Source organism: Felis catus, chromosome B1, assembly GCF_018350175.1.
Source record: "Felis catus isolate Fca126 chromosome B1, F.catus_Fca126_mat1.0, whole genome shotgun sequence".
Lineage (NCBI taxonomy): Eukaryota > Metazoa > Chordata > Mammalia > Carnivora > Felidae > Felis > Felis catus.
The window spans coordinates 203,907,577-203,935,442 of NC_058371.1; the positions used below are offsets into that span (position 1 = coordinate 203,907,577).

A 27,866-nucleotide genomic window follows, 5' to 3' on the forward strand; every position below is an offset into this window, starting at 1 on the left:
CCTCCTCAGCCTGTCTTCAGGCCCTTCATGAGACCCCAACCCCCCTCCCAGGCTCCTCACTGCCCCCTTCCTCTGTGCCCTCTTATACCCAAACCCTTCCCATCCCCAGTTGAAGGAACTATCTTGGCGAGCTCCCGACCCCAACTTGCTCCTGAGTGTGAGGACTGAGTTTTTACCTCCGTTACGTGATATCAATGTGATGGAAGACAAAACCACTTTCCGCCCACCCACCCTCCTCCTCTGCTTTCTTCTGAGCAGGAAGGATTAATAGGGAGAACAGAAAGAAGTACCACCTTCTTGCTCAGCTGGAAACTGAGGGTCATCCAAACTCTGGCCCTCAGGCCCCAGGGTTCTGCCCTTGCATGAACCCAGCCGAACCTTTACTCCTCCTCTCCCCAGTGCACGGGAGGCTCCCTGCATCTGTCTCTTGACACCTTTTTGTCACTTTTGTTACTGCAGAGTCAGGCTTCTAACACATGTCTGAGAATGTCACTCACCTGCCTAGCCCCCACCCCTCACTGCTTGAAGAATGGAGTCCCATTATTACTGAAAACTACATCTAGGAACACATGATCTTTAACATCAGACTGCAGCTTAAACATATATAAAAACATATTGTCCAAAACTTAAAATACTTAAAAAAATTTTTTTTAATGTTTATTTTTGAGAGAGCAGGGGAGGGGCAGAGAGAGAGTGGGGGACAGAGAATCTGAGGCAGGTTCCATGCTGACAGCAGACAGCCTGACGCGGGGCTTGAACTCACGAACCGTGAGATCATGACCTGAGCCAAAGTCGGACACTTAGCTGAGTCACCAGGCTCCCCTAAAAAAATTTTTAAAGTTTATTAACTTTGAGAGAGAGAGAGTACACGTGTGTGCACACATGCGTGTCCAAGTGGGAGAAAGGCAAAGAGAGAGACGATCTTAGGTAGGGTCCACGGTCAACACGGAGCCCCATTCGGTCAGCATGGAACCCTATTTGGGGCTCCATCTCATGGGATCACGACCTGAGTGGAAATCAAGAGTCTGATGCTCAACCGACTGGACCACCCGGGCGTCCCCTAAAATACTTTTTAGTATCAGCAGGAGAAAAAGATTCCTACAGGAAGGAGAAAAGGAGACACAGCCGTTGGTGAACCCCCTTGCTGCTTGCATTTGTGTGTCGAGGCTGCTTAGTCCCCTGTGCTGCCCCCCCCCCCGTTTCCTTGGGGAAGCCTCCTTCAGCGGTTCCCTTCATCTTCTGACTCTGCAAGGGCCCCACTGAAACCCCAAATGAGTTTTATTGGAGGAAAGAAACTGTGTCTTGGAAATAAGTGTAACACACTTGCTTTCCTGAATCCCAAATGCAGCCTCAAATGCAGAAGTGCCCCTAGAAAGTCATGTTTTTAAAAGCTTCCTGAGCGCATAATTAAACCTGATGTGTGCGTGGTTTGTATTTTGGGAGCTGATAACAGTGTGATTTCTACTGTATATTTTTACGGCTTTTTTTTTTTTTTGGCCCCATAAACATCTTTCAAACAAATAACTATGGACAGCAATTCAAAATCATATGGAGAATTTGTGGCCCAGGAATTGACCCAGGAGTCACGAGGAAAAATGGGCTTCCAGAACAGCTTCACAGGCCTCATCTCCAGTCCCTCACCCTCCTGTCCCTTGGGGCATCTTTCAAAAACGCAGTCCCTTGGGGCGCCTGGGTGCCTCAGCCAGTTAAGTGTCCGACTTCAGCTCACAGTGGGTGGGTTGGAGCCCCGCATCCGGCTCTGTGCTGACAGCTCTGAGCCTGGAGCCTTCTTCGGATTCTGTCTCTCCTTCTCTCTCTGCCCCTCCCCTGCTGGTGCTCTGTCTGTCTGTCTCTCTCTCAAAAATAAATAAACATTAAAAAAAAAAAAGTCCCTTTTCTTTTTTCTCCTCTTTTCTCCTCTGAGTTCCTCCTCACAGTCTATAAACATCCCAAGTTCCTCTCATCTTGAAACAAAACAAACCCAAACCCTCCCCCACCCTACCCTACATTCCCACCCCCTCATCTCGTGTCCTTCTGCTCCTCTCCCTCCCTCAATCTTTGCCTCCTCAGCAAAATGTCCTGAAGGCCCTGTCTGCACAGCCTCCACTTCCTCCCTCCAAGCCTCTCAGCTTCTGTTCAGGGGGACCCCTCCCCCGCCCCCTCCATGAGTTCCCATCCCCGCCCCGCCCCCCCCCCCAACCCCCGGGGTCGGTGGCAAAGGGAGTCCTCCTGGTCCAGGGTCTCTAACCCTGTCCTCCGACTCACCAACTCGACTGTCTCCTCCCCAGTCCAGCCTCACCTTGTTTCAGGCGGGGTACCAATCTGTGAACTTTCTTCCCCTGTAATATCTGCTTTTGAGATCATTTTAGGCTTTACTGTCTTTTGGAAGAGGAAAAGTAAAAAGTGAAACAGATGAAGGATTCATAAGCAGTATCTTCAACTCTGCCCCTCCCCCGCTCATGCTCTGTCTCTCAAAAATAAACATTGACATTTTTTTTGAAAAAAAAAAAAAAAAAAAGTATCTTCAACCCGAGATTAATTCATGACATGTCTTAGACCATTCTTTTTTCTCCCCTTAAAAACATTAAAAGTTATCCAGAAAGACTTCTGCCCTTCTACTGTCCCACTAGCCTAGGACATCTCTAACCAACCACCTTCGGGTCACCTGATGCGGGGGCTGGAGGGAGTACTGTGTAGTCACTACTTTTAGACGTTCATCTGTGGAAGACTAGTAAGAGAGAGGCGCGTGAACGCTGCCAGGCCCCAACAGTAACCCCGCAGGTCCGCCCGCATCGGCAGCGGTGCGCGGACTCTGCAGTGTTCGGCCAGCTCTATCGCTCAGAGACGACCCACGTCCTGCGTCTCGCACCCTCCTTGGAAAGTGTTCCGTCTAGACCTAGCTACGTCTTTGACACATATCCACTCCATGTTCAGATATTTTCAACCTTTTAAAAGATCTGTTTTGAAAACGGGATCGTGGAGGAAGTCTGCTTCTGCTTAGTGGTCAGGTGAGGGCTTGGGGGATGCGTGCTTCGCAAAACAACGTTCAACGCAAAAGCCCGTAAAGCGAGTAAGGACAGCGGAGCCTAAAGACTCGCCAGACGCTGCTCCTCCACTCCCCCGACTTCTGCAGGCGGCGCGCGCCCCGGAACCCGGCCTGGCGGCCCGGGCCCCGCGCCGGCGAGATCCGGACCGCAACCAGGCTTTCCGGGAAAACGCCTCTATAGACGATGGGGCGCTGGGGTCCGGCAAAATAGACCCGAAAGGTGGCCTCAGCCACGGAGTCCGCTGCGGTGAAAACGCACCGCCGCAGAAAGCCGGGCGCAGCGGGACCAGGCCCGCCCGCACCCAAGACCCTCCTCTACTCCAACCACACGCCTCCCCGGCCCCGCCCCCGAGGCGGAGAGCCAATCAGCTCGCTCCCTACCGGTGGACGCCAGGCCGTGACGGCGGGCCGGCACTCCGCTAGGCTCTGCCGCAAAGTCCCTCCCCGCCAGGCCCGCCTCTTCCGACGCCACGCCTGCCCAGACGGTCACGCCCCCCGGTCCGGCTTCTGCCGGGTGTGCGCGCGCGCCGTGGCAGAGCTCCCGTGAGGCAGTGCGGGCGCGGAGCGCGGCGGCGGGCTTCTGAGGGGCGCGAGCGGAGCTTCCAGAGGTGAGTGGCCCCGGCCTCACTGTTCTGGGCGTCGCGGGGCGTGGGGCTGTGGGAGCGGCGCCGACCCCACAGCTGCCTCTTCTTTACAGGCACCCCTGGGAATTCTCTTCAGGCGCGCAAGTAGCTGTCAGCGCGACGCAGTCGCGGTCCGCAGGGCGCGGGTGCGAGGGCAAGGGCTGAGGGGCGAGGGCGGGGAGCGTGAGTGGAAGCGGGAAGTGGGCGTGGGTGGAGAGTGCGGCGCCGGTGAGAGTGAGGGGGCCTCCGGGTGGGGGCGGGGCTCCGGGGCGGGGCTCTGGCGGGAGAGCGAGGGCGGGTGGGGCCGAGGGCGGGAGGGCGTGGCCTCCGGCGGGAGGGGGCGGGGCTCAGGCGGGAGCGTGGTTCCTGGCAGGTGCAAGACTGTTGGGACGTGGGAGGTCGCTCCGGAACGCCACCAGCCGGCCGCGCGGGTCTGGGGTTTGTGCAGTTTGCCTTTCACGCCAATTCGGTGGCTTTTGTGGTTGTGTATTTTATTGACGTGCATCCGTGTCGTGACTGAATTACACAGAAAACAAAAGCGGAGGCTTTTTCGCACGTGTTACGCAGATCATTAATCCGTGCGGCTCGTCTCCGTCCCCGAGAAATTCTTTGGGTGAAGTCAGCGGGGTGGTTCGGTGGCGCGACTGTGGCAAAGTAGCAAATGCCGAAAGCATTTTTACTTCATGTCCGCCTAGTTCTTTGGTGCTTCTGATCTGAAATTTGAGGGCACTTGGTTTTGGGGTTTTGGTGGGGTTTTTGCTGTAGGTGTTGTTTTTTTTTTTTTTAAGCCTAATTGGGATATGTTGTATTGGTTTTAGGTGTGCACCACGATGACCACGTTTCTGTGCACTGCGAAATGGTTGCCGCATTAAGTCCTTTTACCACCCGCCACCCTACAAAGTTACATTTGTTTTTCTTTTGATGAGCACTTTTAACGTCAGTTTGAGGGTGGTTCTTAAATCTTAAACCTTATTTTCTCTGCACTAGGTTCATCGTGACTGGTTATTGATTCTTGTGTGAATGGCGGGTGCTGATTCAGTCGTCGAGGTAAATATTTTGTTGACTCTTCCTCAAGGACATTATCGTATTTATTTCTATTTGCTTAGAAAAAGCAGGAAAAGAGGCTGCTTAGCCACAGGCTGGCTTGGACTTGTTTAGATATATTTATTTTGAATTCAAAACTGAACTCATGCGATATGATGTGTCTTTGGAAAAAATAAGATTTTCTTGATAATTAGGTTTTCATTATTTTTTCGGTGTTCTAAGTAGTACCCTAGTTGTTTATTTTCTCTTTATCTCTGTCAAACATTTCAGCTACATCTACCTCAGGTTAGATGCTTCCCTCCCAGATATCTGTGGTATTTATCTATATTGTTCTTTTACAAATAGAGTTGTCTTATTAGTTGTCTTATTTGTGGTCTAATGTTTGTTTTTCCCCCCCAGGAGAAGTCATAGATTCTAAAAAAATTTTGTCCTTCTTCTGAACTTAACATAAATTTAGTTTGTTTGTATTTGGGTGTATCTTCTAAATATCCACACCATAAACCCTTATCAGTTACCAAAAAGTTGTGCAGTTAAACCATGAGTTGTGGAAAAGAGTTTGTGGAAACATTAAAAAAAATTGATTATCCCAAAGCTGATAGTCTTAATGGGGAAGATTTTGACTGGTTGTTTGAGACTGTTGAAGATGAAGCATTTTTGAAGTGGTTTTGTGGGAATGTGAATGAACAGAATGTATTGTCCAAAGAAGAATTGGAAGCTTTTAGCATTCTTCAAAAATCAGGCAAGCCCATCCTAGAAGGAGCAGCACTGGATGAAGTTCTTAAAACCTGTAAAACTTCTGATTTGAAAACCTCTACCCTGGATGACAAAGAGCTAGAGAAATTGGAAGTTGAAGTTCAAGCTCTGCAGAAATTGAAGAACCTAAAAATTCAGCGACGTAATAAATGCCAGTTGATGGCTTCGGTAACAAGCCACAAATCTCTGAGGTTAAGTGCTAAAGAAGAAGAAGCCACTAAAAGGCTGAAGCAGAGTCAAGGAATTCTAAATGCGATGAACACCAAGATAAATAATGAACTTCAAGCTCTTACTGATGGCGTTGCTAAATTGATGATGTTTTTCAGACATTCTAATTTGGATCAAGGGGCAAATCCACTGGTGTTTTTATCTCAGTTTTCCTTGGAAAAATATCTAAGCCAAGAAGAGCAAAGCACAGCAGCATTAACTTTGTATACCAAAAAACAGTTCTTTCAAGGTATACATGAAGTAGTTGAAAGTTCAAATGAAGAAAATTTTCAACTTTTAGATATACAGGCACCATCTATTTGTGATAATCAAGAAATCCTTGAGGAGAGACGGCTGGAGATGGTTAGGCTGCAGCTAGCATACATTTGTGCCCAACATGAGTTAATTCACTTGAAAGCAAGTAATTTGAGCATGAAGTCAAGTATACAGTGGGCAGAGGAGAATCTTCATAGCCTCACTAGCAAGGTAAACGTGGAAATGAGACTAGCGTCATATTGTAATTGTTAGTAATGGAGGGTATGTTAGTATTTTAGAAAGGGAGGTAAAATAAATACATTTTTTAATTTTCTGTTTGTTCAGTGCTTAGTTTGATATGTCATTGTTTCTTTTCTTTTTTTTTTTTTAACGTTTATTTATTTTTTGAGAGAGAAAATGTGACCAGGGGAGGGGCAGAGAGAGAGGGGTACAGAGGATCGGAAGCAGGCTCTGTGCTGACAGCAGATAGCCCAACATGGGGCTTCAACTCCCAAATCATGAGATCATGACCTGAGTCAAAGTCAGAGGCTCAACTGACTAAGCCACCCAGGTGTCCCAATGTGTCAGCATTTCATACAAGTAGATCTTCATATTAGTAAAAGACAGGAACAGATTATAATGCAATCACATTAACTAATTTTCAACAAAAGTACTTTTTCTGAATTTGAAATTTGTGTGGGTTCAGATTCAGAGAACACTGAAATTCCTTTTTATTTTTCTGTATGGGTGTTCTGCCTTGTCTGCTCCTTGTTTGGTGCTAATGAAGTCAGGGATGCAGTTCAGTGGACTGAAACGCTGACTTTTTGTTGAGAATGTACAGGTGTAGTGCACATATCTGTACTCTTGGAAAGCTTGCTTTCTGGGTAATGTAACCACTAGATAATTGAGTGAAAACAGGACTGAAACTGAATACCAGTACCAAGTTACTTTCTGTAACTGCCATAAACTTCGGAATAACATCTGGAGTTCTGTCACTCTTTACAAGGGTTAAAATCAGGTGACAGACTAGAAGAATAGCTACTGGGATTATTTTAGTTTTAAGAAAAACCTAAATAGTGTACATTTGCTTTCAGTGAGTAGTGTGCTAATTAATGATTTTTTTCAAGTAAGACAAACATGAAAAGCTCTGTTTTGGTAGCCATTACTGTACATATGTGGTAGTAATAGCATTAAAATTTAGTGATTTACTTTTGGCTTAGTCCACACGTTTCCTTTTTTTAAACTGTGATTTTGGCTTTTGTTAGTATGAAATTAGTTTTTATTAGTGAGCATGTTAATCTGATAATCTAAAAGGGAAAGTAAAAAGAATTTTAAAATGATTTCAACTTCATACTGACTGGTTTAAATGCAATTGTTTTCTCTGTGTAGGCTCTTGGCAAAGATAATTTGGATGCTAAAATTTCTAGCTTGAACAGTGAGATTCTGAAACTTGAAGAACAAATCACTTATATAAAAGATAAAAGCTTGCCTGCTGTGGTAAAAGAGAATGCCCAGTTATTGAATATGCCAGTTGTAAAGGGAGATTTTGATCGACAGATTGCTAAACAAGACTATTATACAGCAAGACAAGAGTTAGTTTTAAATCAGTTGATAAAGCAAAAGGCATCATTTGAACTTCTACAGTTATCATATGAAATTGAATTGAGAAAGCATTGGGACATACATCGTCAACTTGAAAATTTGGTTCAAGAACTTAGTCAAAGTAATGCGATGCTCCGCCAGCGATTAGAAATGCTGACAGACCCGTCAGTATGTCAGCAGATAAATCCAAGGAATACCGTTGATACCAAGGACTATTCTACTCATAGGTATGCTTCTGTATTTCTTCAGTAATTCTTTTTGTTGTAAAATACCATAGAGAGTTTTAACTAAGATTGTGGAAGTTTAAAACATTTTTTCTTTCTGTTCTGGCTCTCTGTTCTCTTCCTTCATTTCTCTTGTATGTGACTCTTTTCCTTTTGAATATTTTGCTCCCTTTTCCATTCTTGTTCAATCTGGAAGCAGCTGTGTTAGAGCTGGGGTGGGTGGGCTGGAGGAGTGAATGTATACAAGGTCATATGCACCTTTAAGCACCATTGTTTAGATGCCTTATTTGAGGTTGGGGCAGAGTTTAACTACAGGGAGTTTGAGTACAGCTTGGGGTGTAGTAGGTTTTGCTAGGTAGAGAATTGATTGCATTTGGAGGTGTCAGTAGAGAGAGAAGACTGACTTCATTTCCGTGTCTCGTCAGGTGAATCGGCAAAAAGGAATGCTAGCTCCCAACCTTTTTTGGATGTCTAGGCAATTGATGATATAGGGATACTAAAATTGGAGGGCTAAAGTAGTTAAAGGCCTCAAAAGTCTGGATCCTACTCCTAATTTTTCTCTAGGACTAGGGGAAAGTGATCTAATCCTTTTGTTTTCTTATTAATGAGATGATGGGCATGGAAAGGGCTGCTCCATTGCAGTTTCAGAGGGTGGCATTGACATGAGCTAAGAATGCTTCCCCCCTTAAATTGTGTAGTCACATCCCACAAGAAAAAAATTGGCAGCCTTGGACTTGAACCAGTTTTATGAGGTCTGTTGCAACTTGCTAAAATAATAAAATAATTTTAAAAATCTGTGTTTTTTAATTTGAAGAAAAAGAGCAAACCCTTTTTGTCAGAAATGTGTAGAAAGTGCTACCTCACATTTTTCCATCTGTTCCAAAGGATTTTTCTGCTATTAATGTTTGAAGTGTTAAATGGCCTCATGGTCCATTAGGAATTTAATTCGACAATTAAACATGTAGAAGACTGGAGTAGCAAGTTTACTATTTCTGTAGTTCTTTATTCACTTTATTTTACATTTTATATTTTTAATTTTCCGCTTTTAAACCCACCACCATCCTATAAAAATAGGTATGTGATGTGAAAGTTAAGTCTCAGAGGTTGACTTGACCTGGGTCCGAAAAGACAGCCACAACTCCGACCTAGGTCTTCTGTTTCAAGTTCCTTGTTATTTCCACTACATCAGAGTTGTATTCTGTGGAAGAGATGTTTTCTTGGGAGGTATTTCTGAAACATGCTTTGTTTGAAGTAGGCTAATGACGGTTAAAAGTCAAAAAGTATTTTATATTTAAAACTTGGGAGATGAGAAAATGGGAATCAGATGTAATTACAATATGTATTTCTGTAGTAAGATGGTATTTTAGCTGGAATGTTTTCGGTTGCTTGATGTAGCAGCAGATAGGTTAATTTTTTTTCCAGGTTAATATTTTTAAGTTGTTACTTATCCCCAAAGATGCTCAATATAGTGGATTATAATTTTGAAAACTGTATTGAGAATTTTTATATAGTGATATATAAGACTGAGAATTTTTCTTATAACTTTATTTTTACATTTTAGGCTTTATCAACTTTTAGAAGGAGAGAATAAGAAAAAAGAATTGTTTATAACCCATGGAAACCTGGAGGAGGTAGCTGAGAAATTAAAACAGGATGTTTCTTTATTACAAGATCAGTTGGCAGTATCTACTCGAGAACATTCTTTCTTTCTGTCCAAACTGAATAATGATGTGGATGAGCTTTGTGATACTTTGTATCAAGGAGGAAATCAGCTTTTGCTTAGTGACCAGGTGGGTACATGCCATAGTAACTGAAGATGCTGTAAAAATTGTTTGTTGTAAAAGATACTGAAGAAAGAGTTAACATGAGGAAAATATTACCCCAAATTCTATTGCCCTAATATAAAATTTCTTATTTTATATCCTAGCTTTAGTCACACATAAATAATATTTTTCAGATGGTTTTGATTGATGTACATAGAATTTTAAAAACTGACAAAATATTTTAGCCATAAAAGGATATGTAATGTTTATACTAAGTATTTAAAGAAAAAAAAAACTACCCCTGTTATTATTTCACCTGTCTTATTAGCAAATAGAGAATTACTATATTTGAAGTCCTCTGTGATGGCATGCTTCTCCAAGTAGCATTTCCCTTTCTTCATCAAGGAGAACTACTTCGCTTGATTTTATCATTTGCTTGCTTTTTTGTGTACTTCTATTACACATAGATATTCCTAGACAGTATATTGTTTAGTTTTGTATGTTTTTGAAATTGAAATTTACGTATGGGGTGTAATTATGTTATGTATACTCTTTAGTAACTTGTTGATTAATATTAAGATTTTGACCTTCTTCCATGTTGACATATGTAAAGTTTTCTCTTTCATGTAGTTAGTGTTCCATTATATGAAATTCCACAGTTATGTGTTACGTTGACAGACATTTCAGTTATTTCCAGTTTTTGCTATTGTAGGTTATACTGCTGTGGACAGTCTGGTCGTATGTCTCACAGCTGTGCGCGTGTACACACATGTGCACACTCAGCAGTGGAGTTGCTGTATCACGGGTTCAGATTCAGGGTACGTCAAATTGTTTTCCAGAGTGGTTGTACCATATTACATGAGTTCAAAGAGATGATACTGATCCACATCCTTTTCCTCACATAGCACTATCTGATTTGTAAATTCTCTTAATTGGTACATCCCATATAGGTCGTAATTTGCATTTCCCTAATTATTAAGGAGGTTGAGGCCTCTTTTAGTTATTTACTGGCCATTCATCTTTTCCTGAGAATTCTGTGTTCATCTCCTTTGTCCATTTTTTTTTTAAATGTTTATTTTTGAAATAGAGTATGAGTAGAGGAAGGGCAGAGAGAGAGGGGGACAGAAGATCCAAAGCGGGCTCTGTGCTGGTAGCAGTGAGCCCGAAGAGGGGCTCAGACTCACAAACCATGAGATCGTGACCTGAGCCGAAGTCAGATGCTCAACCGACTGAGCCATCCACTGCCCCTTTTGGGTTTTTTTTTTTTTTTAAATCACTTGTAGGAGTTTATATATTTCAAGTGCCAATCCTTTTTCTGTTACATGTGTTATATGTATTCACTTCCTATTTGTGGCTTGTCTTTTTTACTTTGTTTTTTGCTTTTTTTAGCATTTTAATTTTTATGTATTTTTATTTTATTTTATTTTTATTACTCTTTGGTTTGTCATTTTTTACATTTTGTTTTTCATATCTTGTTAAGGTTTGCTCTTAACATCATAATGATAGTCCTTTTTACTTTACCTTATAGTACTCACTTTTAGTTCTCCACCAGGAGTTTATTTTTATGTATGATTATGAGGTAGAGTTCTAATTTTATTAGTTCCTTTTTTCTTCTATAAACAAATTGTCCCATCACCATATTGAGGCATACAATAAAAATAAAATCACTCTTTCTGGTGAAGGGAGTCTCTTATCATTATGAAATAAATGATCCTGAAGTGCTTTTTGCCTTCATGTTTCTTTTGTTAGATACTGTGGGCCCGACCAGTTCTGAACCTTAAACTGGGTTAAGTCTAAGAGTCTTTGGAGGATCCAGGTGATTTCTGTCTGGGCTGTAATTCTATCCAGGGGCTCTTCCACTTCTGGACCATTCTGATCTTAAGATTGTTGGTGTCCTGGGCACCTGTGTAGTTCAGTCAGTTAAGTGTCTCACTTTGACTCGGGTCACCATTTCATAGTTCATGAGTTTGAGCCCTGTGTCGGGCTCTGTGCTGACAGGTGAGGGCTTGGAGCCTGCTTCGGATTCTGTGTCTCCCTCTCTCTGCCCCATCCCCTGCTCGTGCTCTGTCTCTCTCCATCTCTCAAAAATAAACATTAAAAAAAAAAGATTATTGGTGTCCTGTGATCCTTGGCTTATCATGAAGAGGGTCTCCCATTTGACTTCCTACTTTCTGTGGACCTTGGACTTCAATTTTTCTCTCACTCATCTTGTGAGTCTCAAGAATCATAGGTTCTAGTTTTCTAAGATTGGCGGTTGTCCTAGGTAAAGCTGCCGCTGGGCTGTCTTACCAGTCTGGGGTGTTTTATGGACTTCTAGTTCCTTTTAACGTCTTGTTATCTCTTCATTGCTTTTAGGAAGTTTTTGTTTTGCTTGACTTTTAAAAATATTTCGTTTAGCCTTTTACATTTTTTTCTTATGGGAGGATTGATTTGAATAACCTACCTTTCCTTGAACAGGAATGCTTGATTATTTTTTTTAATAATTTTTTTATTGTGAAATATACAAAATGTAAAATTTACAGTTTTAACCATTTTTAAGTGTACAATTCAGCAACATTAAGTACAAAAATACATTCACATATTGTGCAACCATGACCACTATACATTTCCAGAACTTTTTCATCATCTCAAATAGAAACTCTGTACCCATTAAACAATAACTTTAGCCCCTTCTTCCTTAGCCTGTGGTAACTTCTGTTCCACTTTCCGTCTCCATGAATTTGCCTACTCTGTTACCTGATATAAGTGAAATCATATGTATGATTTCATGTGAAATAATTTGTATGATTACTGTTTTATTCATTATTTTTAATTTATTTTAATTTATTCATTATTTATTTTATTTTATTATTTATTTACTTATTTATTACTGTTTTATCCGTATTGTGGCATATGTTAGAATTTTACTACTTTTCATGACTGAGTAATATCCCATTGAATGTATATAGTACATTCTGTTTATCTGTTGATGGTCACGTGGGTTGCTTCCACCCTTTGGCTGTTGTGAATCATGCTGCTGTGAACATTGTGTATAGATATCTGAGTCCCTGCTTTCGTTTCTTTGGGGTGTATACCTAGAAGTTGGATTGCTGGATCATGTAGCAATTTTGTGTTTAACTTTGTGAAGAACTGCCTAACTTTTGCATAGTAACTGTACCATTTTTTAAAATCATTTATTATTATTTTTTAATTTACATCCAAGTTAGTTAGCATATAGTGCAATGATGATTTCAGGAGTAGATTCCTTAATGCCCCTTACCCATTTAGCCCATCCCCCTCCCACAGCCCCTCCAGCAACCCTTTGTTCTCTATATTTAAGAGTCTCTTATGTTTTGTCCCCCTCCCTGTTTTTACATTATTTTTACTTCCCTTCCCTTATGTTTATCTGTTTTGTATCTTAAATTCCTCATATGAGTGAAGTCATGTGATGTTTGTCTTTCTCTGACCAATTTCGGTTAGCATAATACCTTCTAGTTCCATCCACGTAGTTGCAAATGGCAAGATTTCATTCTTTTTGATTGTTGAGTAATACTCGATTGTATATATACGCCACATCTTCTTTATCCATTCATCCATCGACGGACATTTGGGATCTTTCCATACTTTGCCTATTGTCAATAGCGCTGCTATAAACGTTGGAGTGCATGTGTCCCTTTGAAACAGCATACCTGTATCCCTTGGATAAATACCTAGTAGTGCAATTGCTGGGTCGTAGGGTAGTTCTATTTTTAATTTTTTGAGGAACCTCCATACTATTTTCCATACTAGCTGCACCAGTTTGCATTCCCACCGGCAGTGCAAAAGAGATCCTCTTTCTCCGCATCCTGGCCAACATCTGTTGTTGCCTGAGTTGTTAATGTCAGCCATTCTGACAGGTGTGAGGTGGTATCTCATTGTGGCTTTGATTTGTATTTCCCTGGTGATGGGTGATGTTGAGCATCTTTTCATGTGTCTGTTGGCCATCTGGATGTCTTCTTTGGAGAAGTGTCTGTTCATGTCTTTGGCCCATTTCTTCACTGGGTTATTTGTTTTTTGGGTGTTGTGTTTCATAAGTTGTTTATAGATTTTGGATACTAACCCTTTATCTGGTACGTTGTTTGCAAATATCTTCTCACATTCTGTTGGTTGCTTTTTAGTTTTGCTGATTGTTTCCTTCGCTGTGCAGAAGCTTTTTATCTTGATGAGGTCCCAACAGTTCATTTTTGCTTTTGTTTCCCTTCTTTGGAGATGTGAGACGTGTTGAGTAAGAAGTTGCTGAGGCCAAGGTCAGAGAGGTTTTTGCCTGCTTTCTCCTTGAGGATTTTGATGGCTTCTTGTCTTACATTTAGGGCTTTCATCCATTTTGAGTATATTTTTGTGTATGGTGTAAGAAAGTGGTCCAAGTCCATTTTTCTGCATGTCGCTGTCCAGTTTTCCTAACACCATTTACTGAAGAGACTGTCTTTATCCTATTGGATGTTCTTTCCTGCTTTGTCAGGGATTAAGTTGGCCATACGTTTGTGGGTCCATTTCTGGGTTCTCTATTCTGTTCCATTAATCTGTCTGTTTTTGTGTCAGTACCATACTGTCTTGATGATTATAGCTTTGTAATACAGCTTGAAGTCCAGGATTGTGATGCCTCCAGCTTTGGTTTTCTTCTTCAAGATGGCTTTGACTATTCAGAGTCTTTTTCTGGTTCCATACAAATTTTAGGATTGTTTGTTTTAGCTTTGTGAAGAATGCTGGTGTTATTTTGATAGGTATTACATTGAATATGTAGATTGCTTTGGGTAGTATTGTCATTTTAGCAATTTTGTTCTTCCTATCCAAGAGCATGAAATATTTTTCCATTTTTTTGTGTCTCCAATTTCTTTCATAAGCTTTCTATAGTTTTCGATTTTTTTTTACCTCTTTGGTTAGATTTATTCCTACGTATTTTATGGTTTTTGGTGCAATTAATTGTAGGTGGGATCAATTCCTTGATTTCTCTTTCTGTTGCTTCATTATTGGTGTATAGGAATGCAACCGATTTCTGTGCATTGATTTTATATCCTGCGACTTTGCTGAATTCACAGATCAGTTCTAGCAATTTTTTGGTGGAACGTTTTGGGTTTTCCTTATAGAGTATCATGTCATCTGTGAAGAGTGAAAGTTTGACCTCCTCCTGGCCGATTTGGATGCCTTTTATTTCTTTGTGTTGATTGATTGCTGAGGCTAAGACTTCAAATACTATGTTGAATAACAGTGGCAAGAGTAGACATCCCTGTCTTGTTCCTGACCTTAGGGGGAAAGCTCTCAGTTTTTCCCCATTGAGGATGATGTTAGCATTGGGTCTTTCATATATGGCTTTTATGATCTCAAGGTATGATCCTTCTATCTCTACTTTCTTGAGGGTTTTTATCAAGAAAGGATGCTGTATTTTGTCAAATGCTTTCTCTGCATCTATTGAGAAGATCATGTGGTTCTTGTCCTTTCTTTTATTGATGTGATGTATCACATTGATTGTTTTGCGAATATTGAACCAGCCCTGCATCCCAGGTATAAATCCCACTTGGTCGTGGTGAATAATTTTTTTTAATGTGTTGTTGGATCTGGTTGGCTAGTATTTTGTTGAGGATTTTTGCATCCATGTTCATCAGGGAAATTGGTCTATAGTTCTCCTTTTTAGTGGGGTCTTTGTCTGGTTTTGGAATCAAGGTAATGCCAGCTTCATAGAAAGAGTTTGGAAGTTTTCCTTCCATTTCTGGTTTTTGGAAGAGCTTCAAGACAATAAGTGTTAACTCTTCTTTAAATATTTGGTAGAATTCTTCTGGAAAGCCATCTGGCCCTGGACTCTTGTTTTTTGGGAGATTTTTGATTACTAATTTGATTTCTTTACTGTTCAAGTTTTCTATTTTTTCTTGTTTCAGTTTTGGTAGTTTATGTTTCTAGGAATTTGTCCATTTCTTCCAGATATCCCATTTTATTGGTGTATAATTGCTCATAATATTCTCTTATTATTGTTTGTATTTCTGTTGTGTTCGTTGTGATCTCTTCTCTTTCATTCTTGATTTTATTTATTTGGGTCCTTTCCTTTTTCTTTTTGATCAAACTGGCTAGGGCTTTATCAATGTTGTTAATTCTTTCAAAGAACCAGCTTCTGGTTTCATTGATCTGTTCTACTGTTTTTTTTGGTTTCGATAGCATTGATTTCTGCTCTAATCTTTATTATTTCTTGTCTTCTGCTGGTTTGGGGTTTTATTTGCTGTTCGTTTTACAGCTCATTAAGATGTAAGGTTAGGTTGTGTATCTGAGATCTTTCTTCCTTCTTTAGGAAGGCCTGGACTGCTATATACTTTCTTCTTATGACCACCTTTGCTTCATCCCAGAGGTTTTGGGCTGTGGTGTTATCATTTTTATTGGCTTCCATGTACTTTTTAATTTCCTCTTTAATTTCTTGGTTATCCCATTCATTCTTTAGTAGGATGGTCTTTAGTCTCCAAGTATTTATTATCTTTCCACATTTTTTCTTGTGGTTCATTTCGAGTTTCATAGCTTTGTGGTTTGAAAATATGCACAGTATGATCTTGATCTTTTTGTACTTGTTGAGTGATGATTTGTGTCCCAGTATGTGATCTGTTCTGGAGAACATTCCACGTGCACTGGAGAAGAATGTGTATTCTGCTGCTTTAGGATGAAATGTTCTGAATATATCTGTTAAGTCCATCCGGTCCAGTGTGTCATTCAAAGCCATTGTTTCCTTGTTGATTTAGTAACTGTACCATTTTATATTCTCACCAGCAGTGCACAGGGTTCCAGTTTCTCCACATCCTCTCCTACACTTATTTTCCTTTTTTAAAAAATATATAGGGGTGCCTGGGTGACTCAGTCGGTTGAGTGTCTGGCTCTTGATCTTGGTTCAGGTCATAATCTCATGGTTGCATGAGTTTGAGCCCCACGTTGGGCTCTTTGCTGGCAGCATGGAGCCTGCCTGGGGTTCTCTCTCTCCTCTCTTTCCTCTCTCTCTTCTCTCTCTCTCTACCCCTCCCCTGCTCATACTGTGTCCTCCCTCAAATAAACAAAAAAAAATTTTTTTAAATGTATGTAATAGTCATCCTAATATGTGTGAAGTGATAACTGTGATTATTACTGATTTCGTCTTTTAGTTGTATTAATTTAGTAAAAACCTCCTATGATGGTAGATTTGAAAATTTGTTGTAGTTCTCGCAGTGTTTTCTTTATATTTGAGTCTGTTTTATAAGTTACATTTGACCCTTGACCAACATGGGTTTGAACTGCATGGGTCCACTTATATTCAAATTTTCTTCAATAAATAAATATAGTGTAGTACTGTAAATGTATTTTTTCATGATTTTCTTAATCACATTTTTTTCTAGCTTACTGTATTGTAAGATTATAGTATGTAATACACATAATGTACAAAATATATGTTAATCAACTGTATGTCAACAGTAGGCTCTCAGTAGTTAAGGTTTGGGGGAATCCAGATTTATATGCGAATTTTTGACTGTACGGGGAGTCAGTGCCCTAAACCCCCCAGCAATATTCAAGGGTCAACTGTATTGCCAAGTTTAAAATTGTGATGAATTATTATCATGGTGGATTTGAATTGCAGTGAATTGAACCATTTAGTATTTACATAATTACTTTCTCTATTCTTACTGTGCTTCCTGAGTTAACATTTTTTTTTTTTTGGTCTGATATTAATTTTTCTATGCCATCTTTCTTTTGGTTAGTATTTTCAAAATATATACTTTTCACCTTTCTTTACACATCTTTTTATTCCTTTTTACTTAGCATTATGAAATAAACATTTTCACTCTGAATAATTTTCTTAATTTTTAATGTTACAGTAATTTCTGCCATCAATCCACTGTTGAATATTTTTTTGATAGTCTTCATTTTTTTAATTTTGTTTGCTCTTGAATGACATCATGTGTATCTTGTGTATATAGTTTTTTGTTGTTGGATACTTTTCATTTGGATGAATTCTTGGAAATAGGATTATTGGCTTTCTTAGGTATATACATTTTTTTGCGGGGTGGGGGGGGACCTTTGATGCTGCCATATTGCTTTTCTGAGGAGTCGCACCTGTTTTTCATGCCACCAGCACTATTTAAATGTCTGCTAGACACCATTGATCATAAGGTACACCATCATTTTATGAATTGCTAAAAAAGAAAAACTTTCTGTTAACTGACACAATACTTTTTTATTTTGAATTTTTATTGAATACTTTCTAGAAGATATCTTCTAGGTGCAGGTAGACATGGATTTTTATCATATCACTTTTTTCTTTTTAATGTCATATCACTCTTGAATATACATGTTAGAAGGAAAAAATAAGCCAATTAAAATGTTTAGGGTATTTCAAAGCTTTACACTTGGCGTGCAGTTCTTCTATGTTATTTTTTTTTTCAATTTATTTATTAGAGAGCAGGGAGGGGCAGAGAGAGAGGAAGACAAAGAATCCCAAGCAGGCTTCCCACTGTCCGTGTAGAGACTGATGCGGGGCTCAAACTCATGAACTGTGAAATCATGACCTTAGCCAAAGTCAGACGCTTAACCGACTAAGTGCCCTTTCTATGTTATTTTTTGGCTCAAAGTTGTTGTCTTTATTTTTCTACATTATACATTAAGAATGTTGGTGATAGCAAAAAAACCTTAATAACCCAATTAAAAAATAGGCTGAAGACTTGAATAGAGATTTCTCTGAAGAAGATGTACAAAGGGCCAACAGGTATATGGATAGTGCTCAGTGTCACTCATCATCAGGGAAATGCAAATCAAAACCACAATGAACCGGAGTGCCTGGGTGGCTCAGTCGGTTAAGCATCCAACTTCGGCTCAGGTCATGATCTCATGATGTTCATAGGTTCATGGGTTCGAGCCCCACCCCATATCAGGCTCTGTGTTGACAGCTCAGAGCCTGGAGCCTGCTTTGCATTCTGTGTCTCCCTCCCTCTCTGCCTCTCCCTGTTCGTGTGTGCACTCGCTCTCTCTCTCTCTCTCAAAAATAAACATTAAAAAAAAAACCCCACAATGAATGATTACCTTACACCTGTTAGAATGACTAGTATCAAAAAGTGTTGGCGAATGCTGAGAAATTGGAACCCTTGTACACTGTTGCTAGGAGTGCAAACTGGTGCAGCTGCTATGGAAAACACTATGGAGGTTCCTCAAAAACTTAATAATCCATATGATCCAGTAATTCCACTTCTGAGTATTGAAACAGAATTGAAATCGGGATCTTGAAGAAGCACTTACAATTCATTGTAGCACTATTCATAATAGCCAGGTATAGAAACAACTTAAATGTCTATGTGGAGGAATGGATAAAGAGAATGTGGTATGTACGTACAACATATTATTTAGCCTTAATAAAAAGAAATCCCGTGGGGCGCCTGATGTCGAGTGTCCAACTTCGGCTCAGGTCATGATTTCACAGCTTGTGGGTTCGAGCCCCACGTCAGGCTCTGTGCTGACAGCTCAGAGCCTGGAGCCTGCTTTGGATTCTGTGTCTCCCTCTCTCTCTGGCCCTAACCCACTTGCATTCTGTCTTTGTCTCAAAAACATTAATTTTTTTTTTGAAAGATAAATAAATAAATAAATAAATAAATAAATAAATAAATAAATAGAAATCCCGTAATATGTAACAACATGGATGAACTTGGAGGAAATTATGCTAAGTGAAATAAACCAGTCACAAGGACAAGTAATGTATGATTCCACTCACAAAGATATCTAAAATTGTCAAACTCATAGAGGCAGGGAGTAGAATGGTGGTTACCAGGGATTGGAGAGGGGGAAATGAATTATTAATCAGCAGATAAAAAGTTTCAGTTAAGATATATAAGTTTTGGAGATAATGCTGTGCAGCATTGTGCCTGAGTTAACAATACTGCATTATACTCTTAAAAATCTGTGAAGAGGGGAGATCTCATGTTAAGTGTTCTCATCACAGTAAAAAACTTTTTTTCCTGAATGTTGGTGATAGAGTGTTTCTTATGAGTGGTTAATAGTAATCACAAGATGCTCTGAATTTTAAAATGATACGGATGTCAGATATCTTTTTTTATTTTTATTTTTTATTTTTATTTTTTTTACTTTTTTTTTTAACGTTTATTTATTTTTGAGACAGAGAGAGACAGAGCATGAACAGGGGAGGGGCAGAGAGAGAGGGAGACACAGAATCGGAAACAGGCTCCAGGCTCTGAGCTGTCAGCACAAAGCCTGACGTGGGGCTCGAACTCACGGACTGCGAGATCATGACCTGAGCCAAAGTCAGATGCCCAACCGACCAAGCCACCCAGGTGCCCCGGATGTCAGATATCTTAAAATGTGAAAGGTTTCATTCTAGAATCACTAAAGTATGATGATTTCACTTCACTATAATCTTACTGTCATTTAATATTTTTCCTTAACCCAGTGAAATCTAAAAATGCCACGCATACAAATTTTAACTTGCATTTTTGTTGTTAATCAAGGTGTATATTTTTCAGTGTTGTAGGAATATTATTTTAGTAATTGTTAAGATCTTTCATATTGAAATTAAAGGTGAGATTATAGTTTCTCATTCAAGTTTACCAAGTTTTTCCTCAAAGGGACACCATGTAATGTAGATATTACTTGATTTTGTTAAAATGTAATTGAAAAAGTACTGCTCTCTGGAACTGGCATTTATGACATGTGTTGAGCAGTCATTCTTGAACTTGTTTATAAGAATCACCGGGGAGCCTGTTAGAGTTTGAGTAATGCAGTGTGGAGTGAGGTGTAGGAATCTGTATTTGTCACAGGCACCCCAGGTGATTACCATGCTCATGGACCATGTTGAGAAGGTGCAGAAGATTGAGACAGAGCTGTGGATTTTCTCTTTGGGGATACTGGCTGGAAATTTCTAGAGGTAGAATACTTGATTAGAAAGCCATGGAAACTTGTGAATAAATAGTTTTTAATTTTAGGAGGTGAGGCATTTCAGTGTATTAAATGTGAAGGGTCTGGCATGTCTAGGCTCTTGAGCAGGAGAACTACATGGTAAATCTGGATTGTTGAATGTTACATGTAATTCTGTCTTTAACAATGTGAAAAGAGAAAAATGGAGTTTTTGTTGAGATGATTCTTTTTTATTGGTAATTGCTTCATTTCAAGGCTTTCTCAGTACCTCTTTTCTTTAGCGTAGACTGAGATTAGGCTAAAAAAGGTTTGATCAGTTAAGTGGATTGTTAACTTCATGAAAGAGGTGGTGTTCATTCTTATACCTGTAGTCTCTAAAACAGTGCTTGGCATGTAGTAGGCATTTAGTAATATTTGTTGAGTGTATGAATATGCATAACAGTTTACATGTCAAGTACTCTTCAGGGAGTAACAGTTCTGAATCTCTTAGTTATCTGTCCAAAGTTGTTGCAGTTGAGTCTAACATAGAATTTGTATTAAACCTACTATGGATTTTTAATTGAGGTTTATCATTAAAATCGTGTGAATAACTATATCAGATTCTTTCCGTGTAAATTACATTTTAAGTTTTTATAATTGCTATTACAGATAGAGCTTTTGTATTAAAAGCATTTTTATTTTTCATTTAGGAGTTAACAGAGCAGTTTCATCAAGTTGAATCCCAGCTGAATAAGTTGAATCATCTTCTTACTGATGTTCTTGCTGATGTGAAGACAAAAAGAAAAATTTTGGCATCTAATAAACTGCATCGAATGGAAAGAGAATTATATGTATATTTTTTAAAAGATGAAGATTATCTGAAAGATATTGTGGAGAACTTAGAAAACCAATCAAAGATTAAAGTTGTTGGTCTGGAAGATTGAAGATTATTAAAAACGGAATCTTTACTACATATGCTATGTTTTAATGTTTTCTATATTAGGGGGAAAACATAGCTAATAAACACTACTAAAATTTTAAATTTGAGGTCAATGGAACATTTCATTTAATTAATTCAAGTATTGTATCAGTTTGGTTTTTTCCCTCATATAGTATATTTATTCAAAGTACCAGTGCTTTCTATGACTTGAACATTTGCTTGGTGGGACCTAGTTCTGATAACTTTTTACTTACAGGGAAAAAACATTATTATGTAATGCAAATATTTCTTAATAGAATTAGTTCAGTCGCTTTTACTTTTTTTTTTTTTTTTTTTAGAAATAGAAAATTTCTACTGTGAAACATTTTAAACCTTTGTAGAACTTTGAATCAGCATTGTTAAACCCTAAGGTGTTAAACACCTTAATATGGAATAGCCAAGTACCCTCGTATTTGACTATAAAGTAAAATACTCAAACTGTATCCCCCCGTAATTCCCTGCTGTAGACTTTGAGACTGAATGTTCCTATTTGTTCCACAAAGAATGTTGGGTATCCATTGGCCATTGTTCATTTCAGCATCTGGGTCCTGGGGACTTAGAATTTCTGCAAGACATCTTAGTGCTTTGACTTCAGTATGACACATTATGAATGATTTTTAAATGAAATTTGAAAATGCCATAGGAGTGGTTGCTCAAAGGATGTATAGTCTATTTTACCTGTTTTTCTGGAGGGAGAATACTTAAATGTTAGATTGTATCAGTTGGGATACAAGTGTATTATTTGGACCATTAGAAATTATTTTGAGTGGGATAAAATAATTTGAAATAGCTTATTTATCAGTCATGACATCAAGTGTTTTTTGAGTGCTTGATTTATAAGTGGCCTGTTACATACTATGTAAGCCCTGCAGAGGAAAAGGAGGATCTAGATATTCAAGGAATATTCCTTATTCAAGAATATTCCTGCTCCAGAATATATTACTTTTTAATATGGAATGCTAGTCTAAAAACTACACTTTTGTGGAATTTTTTAGCTATAACCATCAGAAAATGGGTATGCTTAGGTGACAGATAAGCCCTTAATTTTTATAATCTGTTGAACAAAATTATTTTGCCAATTATTATATTTGTACATTATTTAAAAATGTGTATTTATTAAGTAGATCTAAATATGCTTGAAAATTTCTAACAATCTTGTCTAAGATTTTTCTCTTAGCTCCTCATGGGTGACTTTTATTCCTTTTTTTTCTTTCTCTATTCTACAGTGGAATAGAGAATTTACTTAGAATTTTTCTTTTCTCCAGTAATGTGCGAAAATATGTCACCCAGTTTCCTGGCTCATGGAACAGCACATTCTGTTTAGATTAGTGCCATGTGTGTTAGATGTATGACCAGCTACTTGATGATTTGTACTGTCCCTTCCACACCTTCGCCCACTCAGCCCAGGGGCGAGTACAGCTGAGAGGTGTGCATGGAATGATGTCAGGTTGTGTGTCTATCATAATTACCCAAGTCCATTAAAAATGTTTATGTTACTAGATTTGTACAGTTGAAGATTATAACAGCCATTTGTTTCAAACCTCAGGAAGTACGTGAATAGATTGTTTGCTTCAAAATTGGTTAACTAGAAATTGTATGCTTTGTTACCTGTTTACCATAATATTCCAGTTGAGTCTCTAACCATTTTGCCTCCTTCTTGCTATTCTATTGTATCGGTAACTATGGAGATAATTGATTCCTATTTTACGTGGTCATTACAGAGAGTGATTTTTATGAATGTCCCTGTATGTAACATTTTTCAAATAACTTCTTATTTTGAAGTAAAATTAATATATGGATATTATGTTTATCTTACGTTTAGGATTTATGAAAATGGAAAATTATGAGGCATTTGTAGGCTTTGATCCCTGTAAGATACCGCTTTCCAGTGTTGCTCAGAAGATTATGTCTGCTGTGTACTCAGGTGACTTAGTGGAGTCTAAGCATTGGAGAGGGGTGAAAAGAGTGAGTAATTTTTATGAATCTGTCTTTAGTTACCTTAACTAAGGTTTGAAAATGAGCCAGCAGAATTATTCTAAGGAAGTTTATATTGTGTAGAGAAGCTTTGCTACAAACAAATGGAGTCCTGCTCCCCTTGGTTTCCTCTCATTCAGTGATAACTGACCTGCTGCTCGCTAGACTTCACATTCTCTTAACCCTTAACCCTTTAAAATTTCTTTCCAATATTTATTTTTGAGAGAGAGAGACAGAGCACGAGCAGGGGAGGCGCAGACACAGAATCCAAAGCAGGCTTCAGGCTCTGAACTGTCAGCACAGAGACTGATGCAGGGCTCAAACTCATGAACCATGAGATCATGACCTGAGATCAAGTCAGACGCTTAACTGACTGAGCCACCAGGCACTCCAGCCCTTAATGCTTTAAAATGTAGCACTCTCTTCCTTGTTCCAGGCATTTATGCCAAATATTTCCTGAGAATCTGCACTGGCTGTGTAAGTGACCTCAGAAGAGATGGGCTGTTTCACAGTGCCCCTGGCTTCAGCCTTAGCTCTTGGGTCATTGAACGTACATTGACATAGTATTTGCTTACTATGTGTGGCAGACAAGAGAGGTGTTTTTGACAGTGTGTGTATTATGCTGCCAGAGAAATGAATAAATTCCTAGGTGGCAAAAATTGACAGATACGTGTGTATGCATTTATGGCATCATATATAACAGCAGTGACATACGCTCACAAGTATGACTGAAATATTTGGAGCACCAGTTATTTTTTTTTACTAGCAAAGTTGTCTTGTTTTTTAATATTTAAGTCGGCCAATTTGTTGTTTCTTTTCCACAGAGTAAGTTATATGTGAATGAGATATAATTGAGTAATTGTGATGAAATAATTGAGAGTATTGAAAAATTGTGCAAAAGCTATATACGTGCAGTTTCTCGAAGATATAGGTAGCACTTAACATTTAGATTTGTTCATATTCAGGCCTCTGTTGCTCATGAGCCTCGTTAGAATAGAAGTCATTAATAAATGAACTGGTAAGAATTTTTGGGTATGGACTACCTACCTAGAAATTTTGATAGTGTTTTGGGGAGTGGTGGGGGGGCATATAGTAAGGACGATAAATACTTAAATACCAAAGAGCTTTCTTTATCCTGTGTAGTTTCTAAAATAAAAAAAGCAGTGTGTACTTGACAGGTAGAAATGTACTTCCTTTAAAAACCGATAGGAATAAAAAAAATGATAGAAATAGTAAAATGTCTCTGGTAGCTTCAGTGTGAGTCTGTTGAGAAAGATTTATGGCCATCAGTCGATCTTGTGAACTCTTGTCATGTTCTTATACCCTATAAAATTCTAGTTTTCATACACTTATTGAGAGGTAGCAGGAAAAGATAAAGGTATTTTTCTGTCAAATGTTACTGGATTTGGAAAAATAGTGGAATTTTCATATGGATTCTGTATTGTCTGTTGCTACATAACACCCTTGCTACCAACTTAGCAACTTAAAACAACCCACATTTGTTATCTCCCAGTGTCTGTGGGTCAGGAGCTGGGGCACAATTTAGCTTCATCCTCTGCTGGGCTACAGTGCAGAGGTGTGAGCCGGGGCTACGGTCTCATCTGAGGCCTGAATGGGGAAGCATTTGCTTCCAGTGCACATGGTTGTTGGCAGATTCAGTTCCTTGTAGGCTTTTGGACTGAGGGCTTCGGTTGGCTGTTGGCTCTAAGACACCTTCAGTTCCTTTTCACGTGGTTCTCCTTAGGCCTAGCTTTACGTGATAGCAGCTTGCTTTTTCCCTAACTAGAGTGTCGTCATAGTTGTCTGCAGAGTAATTGGGAACATCTTGTCACCGTTGCTGTACTCTGTGGGTTAGAAGTGAGCCAGTAAGTTCCACCCACACTCAAGGGTGTGAGTACTAGGAAGGAGGGGTCTTGGGACCACCCTGGAGTTTGTCTGCCACAGAGTCTCACCAGTTTCTTATTCCGTATGGATTGGATTAAATTGGTTGCTGGTGGGTTATTGATGAATGATGCTGGACCTAAGACCTAGTTAATTCCTGGACCCTTGTCACATGCTGAGTTGTTACTGCATCAGACCCTTACCTCTTACAAGTAAAATACTGTATTCGGTGTCTCATTTCTAAAACCCATTTCATACCAAATAAGTATAAAAATTGAACTCATAAATCAGTGAGAATAACTACAAATATTTGTTACTACAAACAAGTAACACCGAACAGCATTACCATTACACGTCACTTCAGGGTCTGCATTTCTGATGTGCTACACTGAGGGATCTCACGATACACATGCAGTAAGGGTTCGATTACATATATCTTCTTGCTGCAAGATTGATCATATTTAAAAACCCTTTGCTGTGAGAAACAAAATACGCAAAAACTTAAACTACAGTTTAATGAATTAATATGAAGAGGACATCCTTGTAATTGCATCTTCAAAACCTCAACATTTCCTTCTCAATTAAAACTCTCTCCTGCTCAGAGGTAACCATCATCCTGACTGGCAGTCACCTCCACTTCCTGATGATGGGCATTTTCTCCAGAGGCTTTTTTGGCAGAGATTATGTGTACGCAACACCAGTGTGTCCTGGGGAGCAGGATCAGGCTGCATGGCTCAGTCTCCTTGCAGTCAGGTGTGACCCGGGTTCCTGTCTGTGGGACGTGTGCTCAGGTGGTGTGTGCCATTTCCAGGGTAGGCCCAAAGACATTCAACTTGCTTCCCAGCTGGCCTCTTTCCTTCCACCCAGTAGGAACCCCAAACGACTCCTTTCAAACTCTGCGAATGATAACAGTGTCCTAGAGGATTGTGGAACATGTTGGAAACTGCAGTCCTGGAGGGACTTCACAAAAGATGTGTAACCAGCTGAGTACACTCACTCAGAGCATGAAAGGGAAATAAACTTTATTCTTTAAGCCATTGTATTGTTGAGTCTTTTGTGACTGTAGCTTAGCTTTGTACCTTAACTCATATACCTTTTTTTTTCCCCAGAGAGTGCACAAGTGGGGGAGGAGGGCAGAGAGAGAGAGAGAGAGAGAGAGAAATATCTTAAGCAGGCTCCATGCTTAGTTAGCACAGAGCCCGATGCAGAGCTCAATTCCATGACCCTGAGATAATGACCTGAGCCGAAATCAAGAGTCAGACGTTCAACTAACAGCCACCCAGGTGCCCCAACCCATATGCATTTAAACTAGATTGAAAATTGGGTCCATCTGACTTAAATTTTCACAGTCATTTGGTGGTTCAATAATGCCGTTGAAAGTCTTTGGTAAATACTGGGGGAAGAGTTTGCAGGGTGATTTCAGGGCTGGCGGCTGACCTGCTATGTGTAGGGTTATGCTTATGATTAAGCATGTTTATTAGAAGATATCGCTCTTTTGTCTAAGGACCTATAGAAATCAGATACACGTTCTAGTACACATTTGTCCAAATTATTTTTCATTCTAACAGCTTAGATGTGAATGTGGTATCTTCCAGTAAAAAAAAAAAAAAAAAAAAAAAAAACTTTGACAGACATTCTAAATTAATTACAATTTGAGACTCAAAAGGTAAATATTTGTGAAAATCCAGTTCATTAATTTGAACTGTGTATTGCTCCCATCTTTAGAAATGTCTGTGATTTCAAGGACAGATAACATAAAACTAAATGACCAAGTAGATCTATTTTGATTGTATTCATTCTGGTCAAGAGTATAATGGATAAACATTTTGTATTTTATTTCTATTAAATAAACATAAAATCCTTATATCCAGTCACTTAGCAAGCCCTGCCAGGTGTGGGATTTCCGTCCCCACCGCCCCCATGCCAGCCTCCACTGCTCCTCGCTGGGGACATATGCAGTGGTGTCCTACTTGCTGTCGGCCTTCTTTACTGCCACTCTGGACTTGCCTTCGTGCCTTTGCTCGAACTAGCTCAGCCCTTGTCCTCACCCTCTGCAGAGCTCCTCTGTGGAAATACGCCATGTGCCATAGGGGCCCCTGCCGTCCCTTTGTAGTGGCCCTTTGTAGTCTTGTGTCCCACCACCGTCCCTCTCACTTTACCCTCCCCCACTCAGATGGGACTGTAACTTCCAAAGGTGACATTTTCCAACACCATCCTCTACTTAACCCTTTTCTCTCCTTCACTCAACTGGTGAAAGCATTTTACGAGTTCTGCCCCAAATACTTCTGCTCCCAGGAAGCCTTCTTAGAAGTAAGCTGCCTTGGGGCACCTGGGTGGCTCAGTCAGTGAAGTGTCTGACTGTGGCTCAGGTCATGATCTCACAGCTTGTAAGTTCAAGCCCCACATCGGGCTATGTGCTGACAGCTCGGAGATTGGAGCCTGCTTCGGATTCTGTGTCTCCCTCTCTCTGCCCTTCCCCTGCTCATCTCTGTCTCTCGCTCTCAAAAAATAAACATTAAAAAAAAATTTCTTTTTAGAAGTAAGCTGCCTTGCAGTCCTTCACGGCTCGGCTGAGAGAACATACTGTGAGGTTCTTGGGCTTATCCATAGGGTGCTTTTCGCTCTTTGAGACAGAGCAAGGTGTCCTCGCCTCCGAATGCTGCC

The 27,866-nt window shown here is 39.7% G+C and overlaps 1 protein-coding gene across 6 annotated transcripts; it reads left to right on the plus strand.

Annotated features, from left to right (window-relative positions):
- The first annotated feature begins 3,516 nt into the window (after positions 1-3,516).
- HAUS3 (HAUS augmin like complex subunit 3) lies at positions 3,517-26,235 on the plus strand. Of its 6 annotated transcripts, none has more exons than XM_019829848.3 (7): positions 3,517-3,654; positions 4,657-4,716; positions 5,113-6,159; positions 7,318-7,757; positions 9,316-9,544; positions 10,230-10,335; positions 21,079-21,208. In XM_019829848.3, the coding sequence occupies exons 3-7, from the start codon at positions 5,251-5,253 to the stop codon at positions 21,105-21,107; spliced, it is 1,713 nt and encodes a 570-aa protein (XP_019685407.1). In that variant the 5' UTR covers positions 3,517-3,654; positions 4,657-4,716; positions 5,113-5,250; the 3' UTR covers positions 21,108-21,208. The 6 variants fall into 6 exon arrangements, 5 of the variants coding, with proteins under 5 accessions (XP_019685407.1, XP_011280242.1, XP_019685409.1 ...); XR_006597359.1 differs by lacking the exon at positions 10,230-10,335 and adding an exon at positions 25,805-26,235 and having other exon boundaries at positions 3,520-3,654; positions 21,079-23,312; XM_011281940.4 differs by lacking the exon at positions 10,230-10,335 and having other exon boundaries at positions 3,520-3,654; positions 21,079-26,235.
- The last annotated feature ends 1,631 nt before the right edge of the window (positions 26,236-27,866 follow it).